This window comes from Thamnophis sirtalis, unplaced genomic scaffold (genome assembly GCF_051295495.1).
Source record: "Thamnophis sirtalis isolate CommonGarterSnake01/CBP01778 unplaced genomic scaffold, rThaSir2_p1.2 scaffold_14, whole genome shotgun sequence".
NCBI classification, from domain to species: domain Eukaryota; kingdom Metazoa; phylum Chordata; class Lepidosauria; order Squamata; family Natricidae; genus Thamnophis; species Thamnophis sirtalis.
The window spans coordinates 31,933,737-31,960,787 of record NW_028261394.1 but is presented as its reverse complement, the minus strand read 5'-3'; the positions used below and the strand labels follow the sequence as shown (position 1 = coordinate 31,960,787).

Genomic DNA, 27,051 nt, shown 5'->3' with positions numbered 1-27,051 from the left:
GGCACTCTAACCACTGACCCACCGTGGTGTGTGTGTGTATTCATGTCTATTTGTACACTATCCACGGTTTCTAAATATGATAAATAATTAATATCTATGCATATAAGTACACATTCAGATACAGACAGAGAGAACATATGCTTATAGTGCATAAACACACCTAAAATGTTTGATTGGTGTAGTGTGTGATTGTCTTCCATCTTGTTTTGAAGAACTCTTTCATGGAAAGAGTGGGGGAATCACTTCAAACATCTTTAACTTTTACTATGATTGAATGATAAACTTTTTTATTATTTTTGCATAGAATTAATTATTTCTTAAGCAGCTGCAGGGCACTTTGGAAACTGGTGTTCTGCAGCAATGAGATCTCTGTGCCCTGGAAGAAAATGTGACTAATAAGAACTCTGCAGATGACAGAATGGTTGTCCTCCTTCATCCCTTTGCAATTCTACCATTCTAGCCATTTTTTTTTTACTCCCAACAGATTAATCCAAAATGTTGTGTCCTTGACTGCCAAATCATTTCAAGATACTTGAATGAACAAAAGGTGTGCCCAGATTGTTGTGAGCTCTGTTACATGCTTGTGTTTATCTACCTTAGCTGTCACTCAGGCCATTATAACGCTGGGTGCACATTCAAATGACTTGTCTGCTTAGACAAAGCGGAGTCGATTGATGGTCAACTTTAAAACGAAAACAAAGGTTCCCCCAGAGCACAAGGATTTGAAAGCTTGGGAAGAGAGAAGATCATCCAGATCCTCAAACCTCCCAAGGTGCAAAGGCTATGTGTAACTGTTGATATAACGGTATGGTGAGGTCAGATGGAAGTTAAGAGATGTTAAGCAAGATCCAGTGACAGTCTAGTTGTGAATGCCAAGTACAAAGAAACAGGACTAGATGTTAAGTTTCAGTTAAGCTGATTATTGCTCATGGCTGTACACAGGAATCTAGTCGACTAACTACCAGTACTAAATTGACGCTAGATAAAAATTAATGGAATTCAAGGGGTGGGGCTGGACTTATACCGTTTGTGGGAATCTAATGATTTTAGGCTTATTACTCTCTTGACTCTGCCACCAGGCTCTGCCTATTTTCCTCTTATACTGGCTGAGGCTTAACTTCCTGCATATCAATTAAGTATGGCCAAAAAAGGTTACTGGAAATTGTACTTCGCTAACAGCTGAAATATGAAATAGTTTGTTCACCCCCTCCTCTCCCCCTCCCGCAAAAGTTGTAATCTATGTTAGAAAAGTCTCTCTTTTAGTGAGTCTAGTGGCTGACCATGATTTCATAGAAGGATATATCTAGCGCCACCAGGAAATGTGGAGAATTGAACCCAAGACCTTTTGCAGATGAAAGTTGTGGTCTACCTATGAGCTATAATTCTTTTTGGAATATAGTGTGCTGCCATTTTAGGTCACCTTGGTGTTTCCAATAAGGTGTTTCATGTGATTGCTTCAGGTGAGCAATGCTGACAAGCATTATTCTTTTTAAGTGCTGGCCAAGCTGAAAAAAAGAACCTTGCTGGCCCTTACATAGGAGGATAGACAAAGTATTGCTCACATTTGTTGTTAAATACATGTTTAAAACGTTCTGTTCTAGTTCATCATGAATGAAACGCGGAGGTTCAAAAAGCTAACTTTTGTTTTTAATAGAAAATGTCATTCATAGACTACTTGCTTGTGCCAATGAATACCATCTTATCTCCCATGGAATGCATGTGTCCGATGTGTACAATACATAAAATCTCATTTTCTCAAATGCATAAAATCTCATTTCCATTTTACCTACACATAAAAGTAAAGGAAAATGTTCCCCCGCACATGCGTGCTTGTCGTTTCCATCTCTAGGGGCGGAGCTCATCTCTGTTTCAAAGCCAAAGAGCCAGCGCTGTCCAAAGACATCTCTGTGGTCATGTGGCCGGCATGACTAAACACCAAAGGTGCATGGAACACTGTTACCTTCCCACCAAAGGTTGTTCCTGTTTTTCTACTTGCATTTTTCATGCTTTCGAAATGCTAGGTTGGTAGAAAGTGGGACAAGTAACAGGAGCTCTATCAACGTTACTATGACCATATGACATCCCTGGACAACGCTGGCTCTTCGACTTTGAAACAGAGATGAGCACTGCCCCTAGAGTTGGGAATAACTAGCACATATGTGCGAGGAGACCCTATACCTTTTTAAATAATGAAATATTGATAGGTGATTTGTCGTATTACATTGTGCAAGTAACAATGCTTGAGTCAACTTTGTCTGAAAAATCTTCCAGTGGTTGGTTGAAAAAAATAAATAAAAGTTGGGTGGGATGAGATAAGTTACCCCCTAATTTTATGTGGAAGAAGATCACATGTTGGGGTTGGGTGGAGGGAGTTAATTTAGAGACATGGAGGCTTTCTAACTGAAGAAGACCTATTGTCAAATCGTCATGTGTTTTCCAGAATTGATTAAAAAAAGAAGAACATAAAATAGAAGTGTTGCACGAGCTGTCATCCACCAACCTGGAGAAACCATGCAGATATTGATAATTGATTCCATTTTTGTATGAATTTTAAAAAAACTAACTTTGCCCTCCTAGTGAGAAGGTAATAGGTTTTGTCTGTCAAAAGATAATAATCCTCTGAACCATTTCTGCACCCCCTATTAGAAGGATAGCACAGTTTCACATGAACATAACCCCCATGTCAAATCAGCTTTATAAAAAGCCTTCTTACAAGACTTCAAGGACTGGGAAAATCTTCTAGAGACATCAAGTTAAGTTTGAGAAACCTAAGAAGTCAAGCAAATACTGTCAATTAATTTGTTTATCCTGATACACCTCGCCCAAGAGAGGCATCTTTTAGCATGAAAGCTATTTTGCTTTCCCTGAAAAAGTTTTGCATTGCATTTGGTTTCCATAGATACTAAAGGCAGAAAAAGCTTTGCCCACAACTTAGAGGATTAAAAGATGTGGGATCCTTCCCCTCCTAGCTATATTCTGTCTTGTCTTGTCTTTTTCTTTTTTAAAAAAGAAAAAAATAATCTACAGCAGCATGAACTAAGTACTCAAGTTAAAGATTAAGTTTTCTATTTACTTCCAAGTTTAATGAGCTTTCCTAGAGTTCAATGATGATGAACATTTTCAGCACTGGGTGCCCAAATTGGAACAAGCTTACGTGCCGGAGTGCCGAAGAACCAGAGTGTCGGAAACCCAAACCCAACCCAACCCAAAGACCAGCTAGTCAGTGTGCATGTGCCAGTTTGGGTTTCTGGCACACCAGCACACGCGAAGACCAGCTGGCCAGCCAAAACAGAAGAGCAGCTGACAATGGCACATGTGCCCACAGAGAGGCCTTTGCGTGCCATAGGTTTGCCATCACAGCTATAGTTGGTCCTGGCTATGGTGAAAACTGAGTCAAATCCTTGTTTGCTGCTGCTGTTGATGTTAGGTTTCTAGTCTACCTTTCATCCAGGAAATGAGAAGACTGCACAAAGCATTTGTGCTAAAATGGATTGAACAAAGGCAGGAAATTGGGAAAAGCATTCACACTCTTGTTCCTTGCCACAACCCAAGCAAAAAATGAAAGTTACTATTAGTATATCATGTAAAACCTGAAAGTGTCCCTTGAACAGTTTCCTTGGGGAAAGATGACAGTTTAGGAAAGATTCTTGTTAGGTGGAGAGAACTTTTGCAAACTTTTACGAAGAGGTAAATTTTGGACTGGGAGAACAAGATTTAGCTTTCCTACTACTTTGTAGTCCTGCTCTGCAGACATGAAATATATGAAATGCAAGTAGTGTAGTCTCACAGGGACTATTATAGCCTACTTTGGGGTGAATAGCAAAAACAAAACTTTATGTGCCTTGAGAAAATGGTAAGTTTGGTTCTGTTGGAGTGATGCCCTGAAAATATATATATATCTGTATCTGTATCTGTGTTTGTGTATATGTATATGTGTGTGTATATATTTGTATGTATGTATGTATGTATGTATGTATGTATGTATGTATGTATGTATACACATACACACACATACATACATATATACACATACATACATACATACATACATACATACATACGAGTTACAACCCCCGGTATGCCCAAATATGAGAGGAAGATCACTACTTCCATTCTCTGTCCTTCTGCTCATCACAAGAGACCATCCAGACAGAAACCCAATATTTTTACTGTTGCCTTTTTGTTACATTTGTTGTATTTGTGCTGATAAATAAATAAAGGGAGACTAGTATAGATTTATTTCAAGCTATTTAGCTCTCATCAGTTCGATTCCCAGTAAGGGTATGGCTAGCTGATGAGAGCTAAATAGCTTGAAATAGATCTATACTAGTCTCCCTTTATTTATTTATCAGCAGAAATGCAACATATATATATATATATATATATATATATATATATATATATATATATATATATATATATATATATATATATATATATATATATATATATATATATATATATATATATATATATATATTGTGTGTGTGTGTGTGTGTGTGTGTGTGTGTGTGTACACATACATATATATATATATATATATATATATACACACACATACATATATATACATATACATATACATACACATACACATACACATACATATACATACACATACACACACATACACATACACACACATATATATAATTTATTTCATTCTTTTTTCAATGCTGTAATAGTAAGGAATCTTTGGGACATGATCTGCCTTTGAAACTGGAGGTTGAAAGTAAAGTGAGAAAGGTCATATGTGACAGGTGTGATTGTTCAACAGTCTTTCTTTAGGTGCATGCCCTGGCAAGTACATAGTACTAAAACTGGCACAATTACCTCTGTGAAAAGTATGTAATGCCCATTGTAAACGGGATGTAACTTTTATCACATGGTCACAGGCGGCATTTTGACGCTCTTAACTCCATCCTGAAGATGCCCCTGCCTTTCCTCTTCATGCCATGCCACTATTGCCAGTCAATTCTATTTCTTTTGTGCCGATCCTGGTGAAAGAAGCCATGTTTTCTCCTGTGTAGGCTGGAGATTTTCAGTGTAGCAAATGAAGGCGATTGGAACAGTGGTTCAATATTCAGTGACCATGGTTTTCAGTGTAGCAAATGAAGGAGATTGGAACAGTGGTTTAACATTCAGTGACCATGGTCTCTTAGGACTAATGCTGTGTCCAATCAACATAATCTGCCCATATTTTTCCAGATTCTTGTCCATTTTCAATTGAAAATTGGACAGAAGAGAATTGGGGAAACATTTGGTGCATTTGACTCAGTGGTGGGATTCAAATTTTTTTACAACTGGTTCTGTAGGCATGGTTGGGCATGGCATGGCTTGGTGGGCATGGCAGGGGAAGGGTACTGTAAAATCTCCATTCCCTCCCTACTCCAGGGAAAGGTTACTTCAAAATCCCCATTTCCTCCTGATCAGCTGGGATTCGGGAGCTAGAGAATAGATGGGGGCAGAGCCAGTCAGAGGTGGTATTTACCATTTCTCTGAACTACTCAAAATTTCCGCTACCAATTCTCCAGAACTGGTCAGAACATGCTGAATACCCACCTCTGGTTTGACATTGACATGCTGTGTGCTTGATTGACTCAATGTTCATTTTGCAATTCTTTCTCCCCTGGCCTGCACTTCCCATGTTTCAACTCAATCCTAAGAGACCATATCAGGGAAAATCTTCACATGCGGCTTTCTCAGAACATGAAGTGAATAGCCAGTTGCATTTATGGATAATAGAACAAAGTATAAATAGGAACTATCACCATCATTGCTCCCGCGGATAGCTTCCTTTGCCATGCCAACAATAACATAACCTCAAAAACGCTGTTTAGAGAGCATGGAAAGAAATTCTGGGAATTTTAAATTTAAAAATTCCTCCTCATCATCTTTCTTAATCATTGTCAGAAATTTCAAGAGACCTTGTAACACAGTAGGGACTGAAACTGTCTTTGTGTAGAACCTTTTACCGTTCGTAAAAAAACTTTTTTGTGGATTAACAAGCTTTATCATTTTCTAATACTGAATCCAGGTTTGGAGGTCTGTTTTGCCTCTCCTTCTAAAAAAGTATATCCCCAGTTAGGATCTTATGATTTCCCAGCGCCCGCCCCCCGCAAAAAAAATCTACTATGAACCTTTTAGTTCTTAATTTGAGAACTAAGTATTTTGTTTATTGCAATATCTCTGAGCACTTAAAATTATTTGCCAAAGTTGGTGTATCGAGATCATCCAGAGTGAATTAAGAATGAATTACAACGAATTTGCTTTAGTTATTCTTTTCAGGACTCAGGTTTATCATTAATCGATTGATCAAGTATTATTTTAAACTGGCTTTATTGCTATCCCAAAATAGGCTATAAATGTTTGAGAAAAGTCTGACTTGTGGTATTTCAGTATTAGCAGCTGGCTAATTTCCGCACAATTGGGGGAATGTGTAGTGTCCATGCATGAATTTAAACGAATACCTGTGTCACTAGTTTTGGTATGTAGCTGATGGTCAGATAATCAACTGTGTATGGGTTTCTCGATTTCGTGAGACAACTTCTACATAAAGATTCATTTGAGACCTGGAAAGATAACTCTGAATACCAGCTCTTTGCAATATATGGAGTTTACTTGAATTTGTAAGCGTGAAATAAAAGATTTGGGTATTCAGCATAGGGACGCGGTGGTTCAGTGGCTAGGATGCAGAGCTTGTCGATCAGAAAGTTCGGCAGTTTGGCAGTTTGAATCCCTAGCGCCGCATAACGGAGTGAGCTCTCGTTACTTGTCTCAGCTTCTGCCAACCTAGCAGTTCGAAAGCATGTAAAAATGCAAGTAGAAAAATAGGGACCACCTTTGGTGGGAAGGTAATAGAACTCCGTGCACCTTTGGCATTTAGTCATGCTGACCACATGACCACGGAAATGTCTTCGGACAGTGCTGGCTCTTTGACTTTGAAACGGAGATGAGCATCGCCCCCTAGAGTCAGGAACGACTAGCACATATGTGCAAGGGTAACCTTTACCTTTACTTTCATTCAGCATATTTCAAAAGGTTTTCTACTAGAGAAACCAAGAAAGAAGAACACAAATTAAAAAGAAATGCACACGAAATGCTGAAAAGAACAGTCTAGTAACAAATTTTTAATTTCTAGTAAGCTTTAAAGAGTTGGAGTAGATTTCTTTTCCTTTTTTTTTAACAAACCAGTTCAAGTACATGCCTTTGGATTACAAAAGTACCTGAAATTGCCTAGAATATTAGCATGCATAGCTTGTTAATATTTACAAATATTTACAAAGTGGGGGAAGAAAGGGAAAAGGAACATCTACATTTATTTACAATCTACATAGGAGAAGAGAAAGGCAGCTTAATTGTATTTTTTTCCTTAAAATACAGGTGTTTGAATAGTTAGCACATGCATATTGAGATACATTTTTGGACAAAAGAAGGCAAAAGTTTGGAGGGCGGACCGTTTGAATTCTGCCAAGTGTAGCACAATACAAAAGCCCCTTTATTTATTTACTTAAAAAACATGGTTCAGCTTTGAATCTACTCTAGTTCCATCAAATGCGGCTAAAATGGTCACGAACACAATGGAGCATTACTTACCCTGGCAATGAATGCGATTAACTAACTATCAAGAAGCTGCTGGTGAATGAAATTATCTATTTTTTTTCCTCATTATCCATCAACCAACATACAGGGATTTCTCCTTGTAAAGGCAGTGCCTAAGCTATCACCATTAATTATAGACGTGATATAAATGAGGCGCTACAGTATGTACTAAATGAAATATTAACAAGACCAGTGTCTTTTAGCCTGAGAGATGCACTAAACTCAATTCACTTTACAGCAGACTATCTATGACACATATATTATAGAGGAGAAGCCTGGTTTATAGCCAGAGACCAGACATTAGAGGCTGCTTACTAGATCTGTATTATTGCAAAATACATTCCCTTAATTAGCTTCTGGAAGACAGAATTAACACTTAATACTTTACCCTATCATATCATGGCATCCGCGTTCCATGCCCTTGCTATCCCAAGTGCATTTCAACACTGAAATTTAAATATGTAATGTGCAAGTCGTCCGAAAAACTTAATCCCATGGAAATCATAAGGTTTCATTGGGTTTAGACTGGTGATATTTTTTTTAAGCCTAAAAGCAATCGTCTATTAAGAACACATCAGTTTCGTTCCTAGGAACTTAGACTTATACGAAGTCTAAGTTCCTATACAAACATCTTTTTAGTAGAGTTATGCTCTAAATGTTCATAGGAATGGATGTGTCTGTTATTTTATGGTTTTAAAAAAATAAAATAAAAGTCTTGGAAGGTTCAGTTAGCTCTTTCATGGCCATTTGGATCAATTTCCCATTCTACCTCACAGTTCTTAAAATCATCATCATCATTATTATTATTATGAAGATTCCTATCAGATCAAACTGTTCAGTACAAAATGAAGCCAGATAACTTCCATAATGAGATGCCCTTTCCCCCCCCCCAATATTTTGAAATATTATGCATGAAAAAATGCTTAATTTTGACTAAAAACCTCAAGAATATTAAAGGTTTGTAGAAATATATATATATACAATGGCATTAGATATACACAATGTATAGAAATAATATATTTAAATATTATTAAAGTTAATTATAGATAAATCTTCAAAATACTTCAAAGAGAAATAACAGCAGAATGCACCAACAAGCTCTCGGTCATATCGTCTCTCTTGTGTGTGTGTGGAGGGGGGGGGGTGTTGTGTATTTGTGTGAGACAGTGAGTGGAGGGCGGGAAGTGGGAAGAGACCACTCTGCCTTTGTGAGAAACCAATGCTTTCTCATAAACAATAATGAAGTCTACCTCTCTGACCTACTTTTTATAATGGATTTTATAAATGAGCAATCTCCACGCTAATTTTAACCACCTCCATCCTGATTTTAATACATGGTAATGATGCATCCTAGTTGGGGATTCCAAGTATACACCATAAAATTATTTTTGGGGAAACTGATTCATAATCTTGAGAGCACACAGAGGCAGGTCCTAAACGCATGGAAGACAGAGGTTAAAGGTTCAACTGTACAGTTAACTATTTGGTGTTCTTCCTGCTGAAAACTATGCTAGACACCAACTGAGCTCCCGACACACAACCGATCCCCAAAACATGAATGGTCCTTCTATAAAGTGCCAGCAAATTATATTTTATTTTAACACAGGAAAGAGACTCATATTGGTGATGGCATGGAGTAATACAAATGCCATAATGGTTTTTCATAATATATTGATTGCCGTTTATTTTGAACTTTTAATGTCATTTCAAGTTTCCTTCCGTCCTTTCTTTCCTTTCCTATGTGTGTATGGGGCTGGTATATTTTAGGATGCTAATTTTAGCAAACATAAACACTTTGAAAACAGCAAGGTCTGAAAACTAAACATTTAGGCCTATAATGTCTTTCTACCAGGAGCACTAGACTACATTAGAATACTAATGGCTGCATTACTTATAATAATGAGATTTTAAAAACCATACATGCCTATGAAAATGCCCTCTTCCCCTGTAGCATTAAGGCAGTTCAATATTAATTTGTATTCATTGCTTAATTGATTGCAATTATCCACCTCACTCAAAATGCCTATGCAGTAGTAACCACCTACTAATATTCTACACAGAATGAGGCTCCCATACCTTTCAAAAACTCTTCAGTTTTTGCTCTTTAGAAGGCCAGAACCTGAAGAGGAAACTTAAACACTTTGGCCACCTAATGAGAAGGAAGGACTCACTGGAGAAGAGACGAATGCTGGGAAAGATTGAGCTCAAAAGAAGAAGGGGACAACAGAGAATGGGGTGGATGGATGGAGTCACTGAAGCAGTTGGCGTGAGCTTAAATTGACTCCAGAGGATGGTAGAGTACAGGAAGGTCTGGAGGAACATTGTCCATGGGGTTGTGATGACTGTTGTAAATCGAGGACTACCTGTATATCTTTTGGACTGAAAAAGCTCCCTCACCTAATCCTCTGCAATCTAGAAAGCAACAAAGCACCAACAACTCTGAAAGTTAATTTACATTAATCCTTGAATATCATCTCCTTCCCAATTAAGATTGCAATTGAGTGCTCCAGTCTAACAGCTCTTAAAGCTTTGACTGAACTGGAAACGCTCTTTCAAGATGGTGAAATATTCAGTAGGGATTCTAAAATATTTTAGCTTATGCATTTGGCTTTCCACACATACCAGAGGTGGGTTTCTACCAGGTGAACCGGTAGTGGTAATTTGGCCTGGGTCATAGACCCAGCAGCCACCCAAGCTGGCCACGCCCCTGAACCAGTTCCCAGATCTCTACTGCTGTTGCTGGCATGTTTTTTAGCAGTTTTTCATGTTCTTCGCACATGCAAAGAACTATTTACAGGGAATTGTTCTGTGAAGCAAACTAGTACCAATGCCAGTAGGAATCCATCCCTGACACGTACACATACCAGCTTTTGTCAGAGGTTAATACAAGGGGGGCGCTTCCTAAATCATGAATGCCATATGGAACAGGCAACCTTTTGATTGTTTGAAAAGAAGTGATACGAAAGCTATTTAGTTTGCCAAAACACTTACAGAATTTTTCACTTTAAAAAAAATCACAATAAATCCTCACGGACCATTTGTAACAAGTCACACAATCATTACCTGAGAAGTGTTTAATGAAGCTGTTTAAAAGGGGAGTGCTGATGTGATACAAAGTTCCTGGTACAGGCATTGCACCAACAATGAACCTATCTTGTATCAGCAATATGGAGGATGGCCATTCATTGGTCCCTACTGATGAACTAGAAAGATGGTAAGGAAGAAGAAAGACCATTCTTCTCTGTCTCTTCTCAATTTATGCATTTTAACCAACCAATATCTTATCCATCTTGCAAGATACTTGGACATGGAACATAGAATATGGCCCTTTCTGGAGCTGGCCCTTATCCTGCTGGGTCTTATTGTTCTAACCAGTGTCCTTCCTTAAGTGACCATGCTGGCATTCTGGCTTACAAATCACAATTTTAAATGTCTTGCTATTTTCCTAAAGTAGCATTATTAATATTAACAGAGCTTATGCACCGAAGACAAATTCCTTGTGTGTGTCCAATCACACTTGGCCAATAAAGAAATCTGTCTTTATTAACAGAACATTAACAGTAATATTTACTAGATTAGGTTTTCTTGAGAGAACCAGTAGGGGAGTAGAGGATGGGCTTTTTATCACCTAGAGGGATCACCTATGGCCGTTCAAACTTGATTGTAGGTAAAGCAGCACGATCAAAACAAATTTACATCTTCTGTATTCTACTACTTCTCATGAATTGCTGCACTATTCATGAATGTAACCAGCAAATTGAACATATCAAAACTAACATTCAAATCAAGCCTGTAGACCTTCCAAGCAAGTTGTTTTTTTAATAAAATGCCAATGTTTAATTGGATTTGTTTGCGAAAAGGAATTCCCCTTTGCTCTTCAAAGTGGACTTTGCCATTTTCCAGCTGCCTCTACTTATGCAACAGAGTTAGAACCCTGATATAGAAATTGAAAGCTTTAGCTCCTCGGTGGAAGTAGGATCAACTCATTCCACCAACTACTGCCAATTACCTCCACTAGACCGATACGATCACATCGATTAGGCCTCCTCTGAATTCCATCTACTAGCCAGTGCAAACTGGCAACTACCCGGAGGAGAGCCTTCTCGGTGGCTGCTCCGACCCTCTGGAACGAACTCCCCATGGAGATTCGGACCCTCACCACCCTTCAATCCTTCCGCGCCGCTTTAAAGATCTGGCTGTCCCGGCTGGCCTGGGGTTAAGATTTCAACCCCACCCGAATTGTGTCACTGTTGTGCTCTCTTTTAATATGTTGTATTGTTTCCATATTGGAATACTGTTTGTCTTTCCCCCCCCTCCCTTTTTGAACTGTGAGCCGCCCTGAGTCCCCCCAGGGAAAAGGGTGGCATACAAATAAAGGAAATTCAAAATTCAAATTCAAACAAAGCAAGTCTGAACAGATCATGTTCTCAGAAAAAACTCAAGCAAAAAAAAAAAAAAGGACTCCCTTCAGTTCTGTTGGTCTTATGTAAGTAGACACATGCACAAATTAGGTTATGCAAATTTACACAAAGGCAGCCAATTGACTAAACCTCATCCAATTACACAACTCAAATTCCTTTAATTCAGTGACAGCACTAATTAAAATGCCTGTGATTATTTGACAAACATTCAATTTAGTTGGGTCATAGCCTGAGCAATAAGTGATGTATGTAATGAGAAAGGGTGTTTAAAGCATACAATTAATTCACAACCGTCTTTTCTTCTCCTCCTTCTGTTGGCATTGTTATGAGTAATAATATTATATATAATATTTGTTTTTATTTTGTATCCCTACTCCCCCCATATATTAACTATATTCACACTAGCATAAATAACAGATAAGTAACTTGGCTCCTATAATTGGACTCAGACTTTTCAGAAATTCAAATATGTAGTTTGGCAGGAGAGGAAAAATTAATATTTTGCATAGTTAGTATTACCTTTCTTCTACCCTTAGGGAAAGAAATAATAGAAATCACATTAGAAATGACAACTATTCTTTGTATTGACCCATAATGTAAGATATTTATGGTATAACATTATTCAAACCTGCTGAAAGATTAACTAAAAAAGAAAGTTTCTGTATTGGGCTATGAGTAATTTATGTCATATTTTCACAAAAATAGTACTAGATAGTTTAACCAAACTCTCTTGTTTCCTCTCTTAGGGAAAAAAAAAACACATTTCCAGATAAGGGAAGAAGGAGTGGGGGGAAGCTTCTTTCACTGAAAATAATAAGTTGCCAGATTCTAGATTTGAAACTTCTTACTGGAATATAAGTAGCCACATCTTTAAATAGATCACAAAGCAAATCTCCATCCTTTCGCCCAAATTCAGACAATTTCAACTCCACTCTAATTTAATAATCTTTTCCCGCTGTGCCGTAACAGAGACCTCCAGAACTAGTTTTAAGTCCATATATTAAAGCCCAAAAGTCCATTTTAGCTCTTTGCTAACAAGTTAGATCTTTAAACGAGTGCCATCACATCATTAGGAGAGGTCATTTTTCATCAACTAAGACTTCATTGGCAATTTATATGTGTGTGTGTGCGCGCATGCACATAGACCAGGGATCTCCAACCTTGGCAACTTTAAGCCTGGAGGACTTCAACTCCCAGAATTCCCCAGCCAACTGGGAGTTGAAATCCTCCAGGCTTAAAGTTGCCAAGGTTGGAGACCCCTGACATAGACAATTTATGCAACATTTCCAATTGCGTTCTGTGTCGATGACATGGTGGACATCTCTAAGTTTATTTGGAATTTTAAAAAAATCAGAGAGCAATCAGTTACACACTTAGCCAAACAGGGTCTGAAATCCCAAAGGATATTCTCCAAATGAATTGTCCTATTAAAGTTAAAGACTTGAACATTCTTTTGAATGTAAAAATATTTGAGGCAACATTTGACAGGATGGATCCCTTCATCCAATCTAAGTGGTTACTTCGGCCAAGTCATAAGAATCCAACCCTTTTAGAAGCATGGTGGCCTATTTCCTTCTTTCCTAGGACAGGCGTTGGTATCTTCTCCTAGCCCCAGTTACTGTCATGGAATTGCTGATGTAGTCCCCCCACACACACACGCAGACACTCTTCTCCCCCACCAAAAACTGTTGGGAGATCTTGCAAGAAGCATGTTCATAGATCTTAGTGAGATCTTTCATTTCAGCACTGCTTATTCATGGGGGGTGAAGCAAGAAAGACCTTTGCTGGTGACTCTGCATGAAACACAGGCTGTGCATCTTCTGGAATTATGTCCTTTGTCACTTCAATGTCTATGTACTTCACAATCTGTACCTGGAGATCTATTCCTATTGTGCATTGTCGCAAAGGACAGCCATAGAGGTTCTTATTTGTTGTTTTCTCTATCCCCTTTTTGGTCAGAGTATAACTTGGCAAGTTAAAAACAACTTGCAAACTTCTTCAAGCTTCGGTTCACAAGTCGAATGAAAACAACCCCTAACTGGAGAGGGGTTGGAAATTGATTGTGGGGGGGAAGGCTAGATAAAATCATTTCTACACTTCTTCAAAGCTGTTTGGATTACATTCACTTTTACCCTCGAATGCTAACAAAAAACCTGTGTGTCGCTCATAGGAACAGACGATCAACTTTCGTGTCCCTAGGCTGGATTCAGCTGCTTACCCTTCCCTTCTAAACCATGTTCTTCCTGGAAAAAACACTTCATGAGATTGATTGGGGGGGGGGGGGGAAGGCTAGAATTCATGTGATTATCCAGCTACGTTTATTGAGCTGCTACTTAAAGGAGCATCCTTACTCATCTAAGAAAAGATGGATTCACTCACACTTAACAAGACACCACTAATTGTAAGATGGATGGCACAGGGCAAGGCCCTGCTGGACTTACTCTGAATCCAGGCCAAGCTGATAATCTGCCCTTGATGAGAACACAGGCTTTGTCGAGCCTGCCTGGTTCTAACCTTTGCGTTCACTACATGTCCCCTCACTCCTCTTTTGTCGTTGTTTTGTTTTAATTACAGCAACAAGGAGCGGCCACCACCGTCTACTGTGCTGTCGCGGCAGAACTGGAAGGCCTGGGAGGCATGTATTTCAACAACTGCTGTCGCTGTGTGCCATCGCAACAGGCGCAGAACGGAATGGATGCGGCTGCCTTGTGGGACCTCAGCGAGAAGCTGATCCAGGAAAGAGTTGGCAGGCAGGGCAAGTAAGGAAATGAAAGACCAGCACATGCAGAGTACAGAGAGAGAGATGGAGGGGGGGCTGGGTGGGGTTGGGGAGGTGGAGCGAAAGAAATGTGCCTATATTGGAACGCTTCCAATCCTATCATCTAGAAGGTTAGAGCTGCAGATTAGTTAGCGTTAAATGAAATGGTAGCAATCATGACCAACAGAAAAACAGACGGGAGGGAAATACGAATAGAGAGCATAATTTTGCTGGGCTTAATTCTCTCAGCTTTGCTTCCTATGATTAGTGTCTTAACTATTTTTCTTTTGTTAAATGATAGAGATAGGCTTCATTCTCTTAGCTTTGATTACAGTCTGAACTGATTTTTTTTTAAAAAAAAAGATAGAGAAGGAAATATCCAACGGAGGCTAGAAAAAGTCGGAGAATAAGGGGGGGTGGAAACGGAAGCTGAATTGCACATTACAATTTTGTAAGCATAATGCCACTCCCCTGTGCTTTCCTTTTTTGTTTGTTTTCAGTGCACAGTTAGGAAAATAAAGTGTGAAGTGCCTGACTGTATGTTTTAAAACAGGTACACACACATCCCTGCTCCCTGCTATAATGGATGTTTGGTAGCAGGACTAAAACAAAAATTACTTTTCAGCAATGGGTTGAATTGGCCCTTGGAGAAGTTTGATTTCTATACTCTGTTTGGAAAAATGAAACACACATAAGACTCAAAATAACCCCCTAGAAATTTCAGTTTGTTATTTGGATTCTCCTCTCTAAGGAGAATAGTGCATGACTAGTTTTGCTTTCTGCACTTAAATGTTCAGTAAAACAATCCCAAGTATTAAATAATCGAAAAGTCTTCTTGATAGCAAATGAAAACCACTTTGCCTAAAAGGAGAAGATTCTCAATCTTCAAGGTGGTTACACCCATTCTAGTTAAATATATATAGTACAATATCCATAAAATATGATATTAAAAGATACATTTGCAAACCATTCTCTAAATACTGCAGGGTGAACTCGTTTCTTTACAAACACGTAGGGTGTAAATAACCAGAGGGATTAAAGGTTGAGAATTTTAAGGAAAGTTTGATGTACAGCAAATATCATCACTATTGGCCCAGTTCACTCAGCACTATGTTCATTCAGTTTTTCTTTTTCTTTTCTTTTTCCCAATTTAAATGTAATAAAAGAACATGCTTGAGTACTGTCACCTGAAGAGAAATGGTTCCTGTGACTGTCTTAGTTCCTTTTGTTTATTTTTGTTTATTTTTTAAGAAAAGAAAACTTGAGGAAAAATAAAGAATTCTTCGACGCCATGAAAATTCACTTTTTTTCCCTTGTTCTATTCCAAGTTCATTTGTCTGTAGGTTTTTATTTTTTCCCCATTGTTTTGTGCTTTGTAGCTTTACTCTTCATGCCAGGAAGTCGTTGTAAGCCATCTGCAAAACCAGCATCGTGTTATCTGCAATAAAGAAGCAAATAAAATAATGGTTAATTTGACATTGTAATGCTTCTATTTGTAGGGATGAATGTTCTTACTGACATTTTTTTTCCCATTACATTTGAGTTGGTTGGTTTTACATCTTCCAAGGGCCCTTTGCCCTTGCGAGGCTGGGATGATGAAGAAGAGTGAATAACAAAAATTTGCTTAATGAACATAATCAATAAAAATTTCAGAAGATATATTCAAGGTTCTTGACTGCTCCAGGGAGAAGGTTGAATCTAGTCCAAGGAACTGATTTTGTCTCTCTCTAGATTTAACTTAAGGACCAAATGTTATCAAAACCTGTAAGGAAATACTATAAACACACATTCCTGATGACATCTCCCATGCATTAGATACATATGGAGAATATTCTCTTGGCTAACCAGAGAAAAGGTGTTTTCCTTCTTGTAGGAGAAAAGGGGAAAGCTTCTGCTTTTCTCCACATGAAGAAAAATTCTTGGACCACTCTTCATATTTCTAATGAGTGTTGGCAATTAGAAACTCAGTCTTCAGGAGAACCTCATCTGAGATCTCATGAAGGGCAGACAATGGAAATTATAATGAATTTCTTTCACATTACAGGGGATAATTATAGTATCCCACATTTTAAGGCAGTTGTATATAAATCAAGAAGATGCCTTTGGTGTATAATTTAAAAAGTTCTATGATTAAAGGTAAAAGTTCCCCTCGCACATATGTGCTAGTCATCCCCGGCTCTAGGGGGTGATGTTCATCTCCATTTCAAAGGCGAAGAGCAGCTCTATCTGACGACGCCTCCGTGGAACGCTGTTATCTTCCCACCAAAGGTGGTTCCTATTTTTCTACTTGCATTTTTACAATGCTTTCGAACTTCTAGGAGGCATCTAGAAGCTGGGACAAGTAACAGGAGCTCACTCTGTTACGTTGCACCAGGGATTCAACCTGCTGACCTTCCGATCAACAAACTCAGCGTCTTAGCCACTGAGCTACTGCGTCCCTTACACATACATAAATTAGCCTTATTGGCTTCTGCATCTATCATATATTTGTAGAAAGCTGCTAAAGAAAGGAATACATTAGATTCCCAAGCAGAATTGTTTTACGAAACTGGTCTTTGCTGCACAACAAAACTCTAGCCTTGATCGGCTCCTTACCCCTGCGTTCCTTACTTTCCATCATTTCAGAAACCTCTCTTTAAGCAACCAAAGTAGCAATATTTAAAAGGAATGAAATGGCTTTGTGATAAATAAAAAGCAACAATATTTCCAAAATAATTGCTTCTTTGCACTTTGATGAATGGTTGAAGTTCTCGATAATTCAAAGCCATTAGCTTTAAATGCTGCATTGTGCTTTGGTACATAATTCAGTGCATTTCCCTTTAGTCAAATTTATTTATTGATCTGTTGATAGATGAAGCATCGGATAATTTATCTAAATTGGTGCCTGAAAGTTTTTCTTTCTTCACTAACAGCTTCCATTCTCAGATTCATTAATGATAGCATCTATCTCTACATACATTTTTTTTTTCCTAGCGGGACTTTGGTTTGTTGGAAAAGAACACCACACATAACAGAGGAAAACTCTGCCTATCATATTATTACTGTTGAAGTGTCTAGCTTTTCTTATCTTGGTGCACAGATACGTGGTTAGCTGATGCCCTCTGATATTTGGGAAAGTGGTGGAATTTCTTGGACTATAAAGGAGATGGCAAAAAGAGTCCTACTTTTAGAGTTGCAAGATTCTGTTCATGTAGCTTCAGAATAAAATAGAATTAGGTTACCTTGCTATATTTTCTTTCTGGTCTATCAGGTAAGGCTGACATCAATCCTGCAGGTCTGAAAGTACAAATCTCTCGCTGTCTCCTTTACAGATTGAGAAATTAGACAAGGTCTCTTCTAAAGATGTTGCCCAACCTTCTATTCAGCCTGTGGGATATGTTGCCTCTTGTTCGACCATTCTCTAAGCATAATCTCCAGGTTCCGTCTCCCAAGGCCGTAATATTACAGTGGGTCTGACCTTTGCATTGGTGTAAATAAGTTGCTGCAAGAGCTTTTTCTAAATCTTGACTACAATGCAAATGTCCATAGCTCAAAATGGACAAGACTCAGTCAAGAATGTAGTAAAAGGTAAAGGTTCCCCTTGCATATATGTGCTACTCGTTCCCAACTCTAGGGGGCGGTGCTCATCTCTATTTAAAAGCCAAAGAGCCACGCTGTCCGAAGATGTCTCCATGGTCAAGTGGCTGGCATGACTAAATGCCGAAGGCGCACGGAACACTGTTACCTTCCCACCAAAGTCTGATGAGAGCAACTTTTGCCAAAACACCAAAAACTGGTTCAATGACTGTGGGATTACTGTGCTTGATTGGCCTCTTCATTCTTCCTTCATACTCTGAGTCCTTGGTTTTCAAATGAGATGCAAAAGTTGCTCTCATCAGAAAAGAGGACTTTGGACTATGAGCAACAGGACTTTGGACCACTGTGCTTCATTAAGACCAGGGTCAACGCAGCCGTCTACCAGGAGATTTTGGAGCACTTCATGCTTCCTGGTTCAATGACTGTTGGATTACTGTGCTTGATTGGCCAGCAAACTCACCCGACCTGAACCCCGTAGAGAATCTATGGGGCATTGTCAAGAGAAAGATGAGAGACATGAGACCGAACAATGCAGAAGAGCTGAAGGCCGCTATTGAAGCATCCTGGTCTTCCATAACCCCTCAGCAGTGCCACAGTCTGATAGCTTCCATGCCACGCTGCATTGAGGCAGTAATTGCTGCAAAAGGGGCCCAAACCAAGTACTGAGTACATATGCATGCTTATACTTTTCAGAGGTCCGATATTGTTCTATGTACAATCCTTGTTTTATTGATTGCATGTAATATTCTAATTTTCTGAGATAGTGGATTTGGTGTTTTCATGAGCTGTACGCCATAATCATCACAATTATGACAAATCACGGCTTACTGAAATAAATGAACTTTTGCACGATATTCTAAGTTTTTCAAGTTTCACCTGTACATGCAATTTTTTGCCCTGAATCCTTCCACAGAACAAAAGGCAAACATCCTTGGGGTGAAAAGCTGAGCCTTAGAAAGTGTTTTTCAGCAACACTGCAATAATTTGACTTATGTCAAGGTTGAATAGCTTTCTGCCAGGTGTTAAAACTCATGACCTTTCCAACCAAATACACTTATACTAACCAGTTTACCACTGGGACAATCAATATCTTGTAAGTGAGATAGTCTAGACAGTTCCTCTTTTGTCCTTTGCTGCTTAAGAATTGATAATTATATCTGGCTAGAAAAGAGAATGGCCTCAGCTGTTTGATAACACTTTTTCTCTCTCTCCTGCTGTAATTCTTCTTTCTGGTCTTCCACTCCTCTAAACTTTCCTTTCCCTATTCTGATCAGCCTGTACTCTGGGCGAGCGCCTTCCCGAATTAGAGGGGTTTTTAAAGGGATTTTTACAAACCAAATCTATGTGTTTGGTCATATGGAAAATGTTTGCAAGAGTGGGGGGGAAATAAGAACTAACCCAAGCACAGTAAAAATAAAGGAATAAAGTTTTCTAAACAAAATAAACACTGTTACGGTTCCTGATTTCTTAAGCCCCTTTATTTTTTTCCTGCCCTCCTCTCCCACAGTCCGCAGAAATGAACCCTTCCTCGTTTCCAAGCTTCTTTCCTACATGGCTAAACTACATTAATCTTTGGTTTCTGGTATTTGCTCTTCCAATATAATCACTTGCTCTGCCTATGAAAATGCCTCTTGACAGATCTATATAGTGTCCGAATGAGTGGCCACAAAAGTCCCATAGAAAAACTTAGGTCAAGCACCACATCTTACTATCATACAGCTTTATACTCATCCCATATGTTTGGTGCAAAATTAACAATTATTTTCACTAGAGTGAGGCCACCACTTTGTTGCCGTCCAACCAATGCATTGTAGAAAAAAAAATAGAATAGGTTAAAATTTACTTCAGGTGAGGGACAGTTTAAACTTTTCTAGAATCATTAAGATGGAGTGCTCTGCATTTTAGAACACTATAGAGACCTCATAAGTCTCTAACATTTTCCATGTCATGTTAATTTTCTCCATCAGCTCAGAATGGCAAGGGGATGGAAACAGGACAGGCTTCACATACTCAGGCTTCCAAGCTTCTGTTACATTAGTCTATTTTAGTAAATTACAATTTCAACATTCTATATATTAGATTAACAGGGTTGGAAGGTACCTTGTAGGTCATCTAGTCCAACCCCCATCCAAGCAGGAGACCCTACATCATTTCTGACAAATGGCAGTCCAATCTCTGAGCCAAGGTGGCGCAGTGGTTAAATGCAGCACTGCAGGCTACTGCTAGATCAGCAGGTCAGCGGTTCAAATCTCACCGGCTCAGGGTTGACTCAGCCTTCCATCCTTCCGAGGTGGGTAAAATGAGGACCCAGATTGTTGGGGGCAATATGCTGACTCTCTGTAAACCGCTTAGAGAGGCCTGAAAGGCCTATGAAGCGGTATATAAGTCTACTGCTATTGCTATTGCTATTGCTATTCTTGAAAGTTAGCAATAGCTACTATTGCTACTATTGCTATTGCTATTCTTGAAAGTTTCCAGTGATGACGTTCCCACAACATCTGAAGACAACTTCCCTTCCATTGGTTGATTGTTCTCATTGCCAGAAAATTTTTCCTTATTTCTAGGTTGAATCTCTCCTGGATCAGTTTCCATCCATTGTTCCTTGTCTGGTCTTCAGGTGCCTTGGAGAATAGCTTGGCCCCCTCCCCCTCTCTGTGGCAGCCCCTCAAATATTGGAAGACTGCTATCATGTCTGCCCTGGTCCTTCTCTTCACTAGACTAGCCATGCCCAGTTCCTGTAACGGTTCTTCATATGTTTTAGTCTCCAAAGTGAAGCTTAGAATATCTTATGGGCAGGAAGAAAGCAAGGGCAGACCTTCCCCAGTAATTCACAGAGTATATTGATACTTATTGTGGATAATTGCTTTAGTCTGGCTAGGTTCTGTCTGTAGGTATACAGCAATACAGGAATTACTCAGAAGTAACTACACATATCGTTCTTGGTTCTTTGGGTCAGCTTTACCTGGCTGTGTTTACTAGAGGGGAAACACAGCCAGATAAACTAATTATAATTTATGGTGAAGTTACAATAACAGAATCTTGCAAGTCTGAAAATACAATTCTTCTGCCATCAGCCCAAGAATTTTGGGGGGCCCTTCTGAGCATTTTCCTCCATCCATTATGTACCTGTGTCCCTCTTCTCTGATCATTCCTTGGGCATTTCCCTGGCCAGTCTCCCAAGGTCACTCCAAAATACTATTACAAGATGAGGCTTCTGAAATGACATAGCCCTACAAGGATTAAATTTCTTTTGCTTTTTCCCAGTGATATTAGGTCATTTTCTTTAAGTCAAGCGTGGGCAATTGCTTCATGGTCAAGAATCCTTCATATAATGAGTTGGGTGGAAGTTGACTCTCACTGATGCAAAGTGGGAAAGATATGGTAAGTCAGGTTTACTTAGAATTTTCTGGATATGGGGGAAGAGACCAGAAGACATTTTTTTTTTTTTTTGCATTTTTAGCTATGTTTTCTGCATCAGAATGAGAGGAAACTAGACGGCTATTTTTCTTCCAGCAATTTTCAAAATGCCAACAAAATTTGACATATTGCACATAGTTGGAAGCTGAGGAATTAGTTGCCTATCCCTATTTTAAGTGCAGTTGGGCACTTGTAGGGATCCTTGGACTCGTTCCAGCTATACACTTTCTATGAACAAAAGCAAAAACATTGTATTCCTAGAATGATAAAACATGTTGCTTAAGCAAAGAATTTAAAAAGGCTGCATCTGCAAAATATAAAAAACAAAAAGATTTTATTTTTTAACCCAGAACTCTTCCATAGCTCTCTCGTGTAGAGAGAGATACTTCTCAACTGTTGAAAGATTGTCCTAAATTCTTTAAAATATGAGGTTCCATGAATTAGTGGGCCCCCATTAAAACTGAAGAATTCATTTTTAGTCGGACTCAGAAAGTAGCTGTGACTGCTGTTGTTGTTTCCTGCTTAGGGAAGAAGGAATACCTAATGATGTGTGACATGTAAAACAATTGTTACTGTAATCCATTTGTGTATAAGGAAGGAACAAAACTGAAGAAAGATTGACCTGGGAATAAAATGTACATCACTGGCATCCTTGGAAGGAAGGACTTGACTCAGATAATGCAAGGCAGATAATATAAGGTAGACTATGTAAACAGTTGCCTTCATCCAGGGCTGGGATTCAGCCGGGTTGGACCGGTTTGGGCTAATTTTACATCTGGTCCACTGAACCAGTTGTTGCAAGGACCAGCTGGTTGTGCCCTGCCCACCCTACCCCACCCCTCCCAGGAGTCTTCATGGCCCATTCATCATGCCAGGTAAGCAGGAGACTCTGGGAAGGTGAAAAATGGACCTACTGAAAGTTTGGGAAGTCTGGAAATGGGCCCGTTTCTGGCTTCGGGAGTGCCTCCAGAGCGCGGGGGGAGGCCGTTTTTCACCCGGAAGCTCAAGAAAAGCCTCCGGAGCTTGGGAAAGGTGAAAATGCCCCCCTCCGTGTGGAGGCTGAGGAAGCCACGTCCCCTATGGCCATGCCCACCCAGCAACCGGGCAGAGAACTGGTTTTCAATCCCGCCCCTGCTTTCATCCAAAGAAAAACGCCTGGGAGATGAAGGTCTGAAAATATTCCAGCACTTTCAGGACAATGTGGATTGCCCAAATCAGCAACAATCAGCTGACAGCTAAGAGCTAAGCCTATTTTCAGCCCAAACAAGCAAAGCTGGTATCTCTTGTACGCTTTCTAAGTCCTATGCCATAGCAGGGGATCTGAGTGGACCAACCTGCCCAGTTTCTCCAATAAGTTTCAGAATAATTTCTGTCTCAGTTGGCAATCTAAGCAAAGCAAGACTCCGCAAGAAAAGCACAAATTATGCACAATATTTTTTTTTCCTTTCCTTTTCTTGCTGTATCTATTTGGCAAGCCAATTGTCCCTACTGGAACATGCACTCATTTGCATTTCCTACATGGTTATGTATGACTTTTCCTAAACATAGCCTTCTGAGGTCAACGCCTGCACCTGATAACAGAATATTCTAAAATGCCCACAGGCTTCGGCATGCAAAATATGGGTCACTCTGTACAAAGATTCATGCAAAACCAGAAACATTTGCAGGCTAAGAAAAGGTTGGGAAAAAAGAAACAGTCTAAATTTCAAGCTATTGGGTCCCTTCTGGTGTTGCTATTGGCGTGTCTTTGTTTGGGGGAGAGCCTTGATTGCTCATGGCTGCAGACTTGACTTTTTTTTTTAACCTATGGACATATCTGGTTTGCTTTCAATGAGTTAGCAGAGAACAAAAAGAACACATAAGGGGAACAACAATCAGAAGGGAGAAAACTGTTAAAGAGGAATCCATAAGGTAAAGATTCCCCTCGCACATATGTGCTAGTCGTTCCCAACTCCAGGGGGTAGTGCTCATCTCCGTTTCAAAGCCGAAGAGCCAGCGCTGTCCAAAGACATCTTTGTGGTCATGTGGCCGGCATGACTGAAAGCTGAAGGTGCACGGAAAATTGTTACCTTCCCACCAAAGGTGGTTCGTATTTTTCTACTTGCATTTTTTACATGCTTTTGAACTGCTAGCTTGGCAGAAGCTGGGACAAGTAACGGGAGCTCACTCCGTTACGCAGTACTAGGGATTCGATCTGCTGGCTCTTCTGATCGACAAGCTCAGTGCCTTAGCCACTGAGCCACTAGGTCCCTTTATTATTTATTATTATCCATAGCGTCAGCTAAATTGTCTGCATGGTGGCCTGCATAGTTTGCTCCTCAACAGAACATCATTGCCACCACAGGTTCTGGTTATTTGAGAGACCACCTATCTCCAGTGGTTTCTGTCCACCTGGCAAAGTGGGTGTCTTATTCAATTTAAAAAATGTCACCGCTTGGGATTTGGAAGTGTGCCTTCTCTTTTACAGGACTTACCCTCTGGAACAGCAGCCTCACAGATATATGTATCTGTCAGATTTCCCATGTAGACGAAAGAGGACACATGACTGATATTAGCTACAGCCACAGCATTTAGGCTTATATACCGCCCCTTAAGTAGTCTACACACACTCTGAGCAGGTTATATTGCAAGCATTATTGCCCTCGGAAGGATGGGAGGCTGAATCAACCTTAAACCCTGTTAGGATCAAGCTCCAGGCTGTGGGCAGAGTTTGCCTACAATACTGCACCACTGCACCACTAGAGCTCCGATAAGCTGCTTCTACTTTATTATAAAGCTACATTAAAAGAATCTTGCAGTCTGAAAGCACCAATTTCCTGCCATCTCCTTTACGGCCCAAGAAGCTATGCCCTCTGTGCCTTGAGTGCTCCCTAGGCATCATTTCCCAAGGTCTTTCTCACATACCATTACATTACGGCGCCCACCTTGCTGATATTGTAAAAGTAACTGAATATCTGTCTATTTTTCCCTTGGATCTTGGAGCACTGGCAGGTAAGGGTTTGTATTCTCTGTTTCTTAATTTATTGTTACATGGTTTTTTTTTTATGATGGAAAACAGTCAGACTTGGTTGGAATTGGACGTTCTTTAAATCTAGGTAAGGAAACAAACAAACATACTTTCAACAGCAAATGCTGTAGTTTTTTTTTCTTTTTACATAACAAAGCCTTGGCAATAGCAAAAAATGTTACTGATTTGAAGGAGGTAAGTCCATCACACTTGAGCGATCGTCTCCTAAAAGACAAAATCAACATAAAAATTGTCCTTTCATATAATGGAAAGTCTGCCTTTCTGTGGTTGAGCATCGTTTTGTCCCCCTCTACCTTTTAATAAAGTGAAAGCAATCATTGAATAATATTATAAAGCTTTCCTTTCCTTTCTCTTTTTTGGAAGAATTATAGAGACTGGGTGTGCATCTGAGCATGTTAAATCATGTAAAGTATTTGTGAGACCCCCAAAGCCCATATATGTTTAAGGCTTTGAGGGACTCAAAAAGTGATTAGATAGATAGATAGATAGATAGATAGATAGATAGATAGATAGATAGATAGATAGATAGATAGATAGATAGACAGACAGACAGACAGACAGACAGACAGACAGATGATATAGACAGACAGACAGGGTGGATGGATAGATTAAATAGATGATAGATAGATAGATAGATAGATAGATAGATAGATAGATAGATAGATAGATAGATAGACAGACAGACAGACAGACAGACAGACAGACAGACAATATAGACAGACAGACAGGATGGGTGGATTAAATAGATGAGAGATAGATGATAGATGATTGATATATGGATGGATGGATGGATGGATGGATGGATGGATGGATGGATGGATGGATGGATACATACATACATACATACATACATACATACATACATACATACATGCACACACAGACATATAGAGACATAGAAATAGATAGAAGCTTTGGGGATTCAAGACTACTTTACATTAATTAACATGTTCAAATGTGTGTGTGTGTGTGTGTGTGTGTGTGTACGCACGCACACACACTTATTCCTTTGTTTTCCTTCAAGAAATCAGTCACAAATTTCATTTTGTCTGTGTGTCTATATTAGGCTAGGGCTGTAAAAGAAAGCCATGGGGTTCAAGTACAAATTCTAATTTATTGAGCCTGAAATCGATTAGTAGTCGGGTGAAATAGCAGGCCTTGAACAAGTTGCACAAACAGGTCAAAGAAATGTGTGTTTCCTAGACTGTTCTGCTGAAGCACTTCACGTGGAAATCCTTTTCCCGGAGATGGGGGAAAGGTGGGGTCTGCATAAATGCAACGGTGAGGATCCAGATGGTTCCTAATAGCACCGTCTCAGCATATCCCAAGGCGTTTATCTGCTATCCCCTTCCCCAAAGGAGCCAATACATTGCTAGCTCTCGGAAACCAGCTTATCTGCTGCACCCAAATAGCATCTTGAAGCCCTCTATGTCACCTGCTAAGTGTCCGGTAGAAGGTGGGGGGGGGAGTCTGCTATGGTAGGAAATTGGATTAGACAAGTGTTGAATCTGCCAAGAATTTCCCACCGAGCAAACTGTTAGCAATGATTGAAGAGTCGTTTTTCAGCAGTTTGAGCTAAATCCAGTGTCAAGTTCTAAATGAGCCACTGGGCTCATCTCATTCTGAAGGGAGATTCTGCAATGCACTTAATGCTTCATTTCAAAACTGAGAATGGTGCAACCAAGCTTATAAGGAAGGGGATCAAAATATATTAATGATGATGATGATGATGAGTAATCTGCAGCCTAAAACTGGTGAAAACTTAAAAGCTCAGTTCCTAACCAAAGACCTAAGAATGATTAAGGTAGTGCCTAAGAATGTAGGCAGTTCCAAGCAAAGTAGTTTTTTTTTTTTTTGTAAAATTAGGGCATTCAGTTCCGATAAATTCAAAATATCAAAATATTGAGGAACTCCTTTAGGCAATGCTCCGAAGGCTCCAATCAAGTATTTGCATTTGCATTTATGTGTTGTCACAATCAAAGGAGATTATCTGCAGGTTTTGATTTGTCAGTTTTGCAAGTCTCACAAGTCCTTTCCACTCTATTTCCAAAGAATATATTGAATATATGAGGCATATTCCTTATTCTGCCCACACTGAAGTCCACACATTTGTGTATGTCTCGCCCCATGATATATACACTTCATTTAGCTTTTTGAGTACTGCAAATGTGGGGAAATGCTCTTTGAATTTGTTTCTGCTTTTTCATCATGGTTTTATTATGATATGGCTCCTTCTTTTCTTTTCTTTT

The 27,051-nt window shown here is 39.4% G+C and overlaps 2 protein-coding genes across 4 annotated transcripts in view; one reads left to right on the top strand and one right to left on the bottom strand.

Annotated features, from left to right (window-relative positions):
- WWOX (WW domain containing oxidoreductase) overlaps positions 1-16,257 on the top strand; it is a 576,922-nt gene extending 560,665 nt beyond the window's left edge. Inside the window, exons 9-10 of one of the 3 annotated variants that reach the window (XM_087728466.1) lie at positions 14,598-14,782; positions 16,161-16,257. In XM_087728466.1, coding sequence (XP_087584592.1) covers positions 14,598-14,782; positions 16,161-16,191 — 216 coding nt within the window. In that variant the 3' untranslated portion in view covers positions 16,192-16,257. Of the gene's footprint in view, positions 1-14,597 lie in introns of all 3 variants that reach the window. The other 2 variants (XM_087728467.1, XM_087728468.1) reach the window with 2 other exon arrangements.
- Positions 16,084-27,051, bottom strand: part of MAF (MAF bZIP transcription factor) — a 248,201-nt gene continuing 237,233 nt past the window's right edge. The window contains exon 3 of the mRNA XM_087728469.1: positions 16,084-16,219. The gene's annotated coding sequence lies outside the window, so the exon portion shown is untranslated. The remainder of the gene's footprint in view (positions 16,220-27,051) is intronic.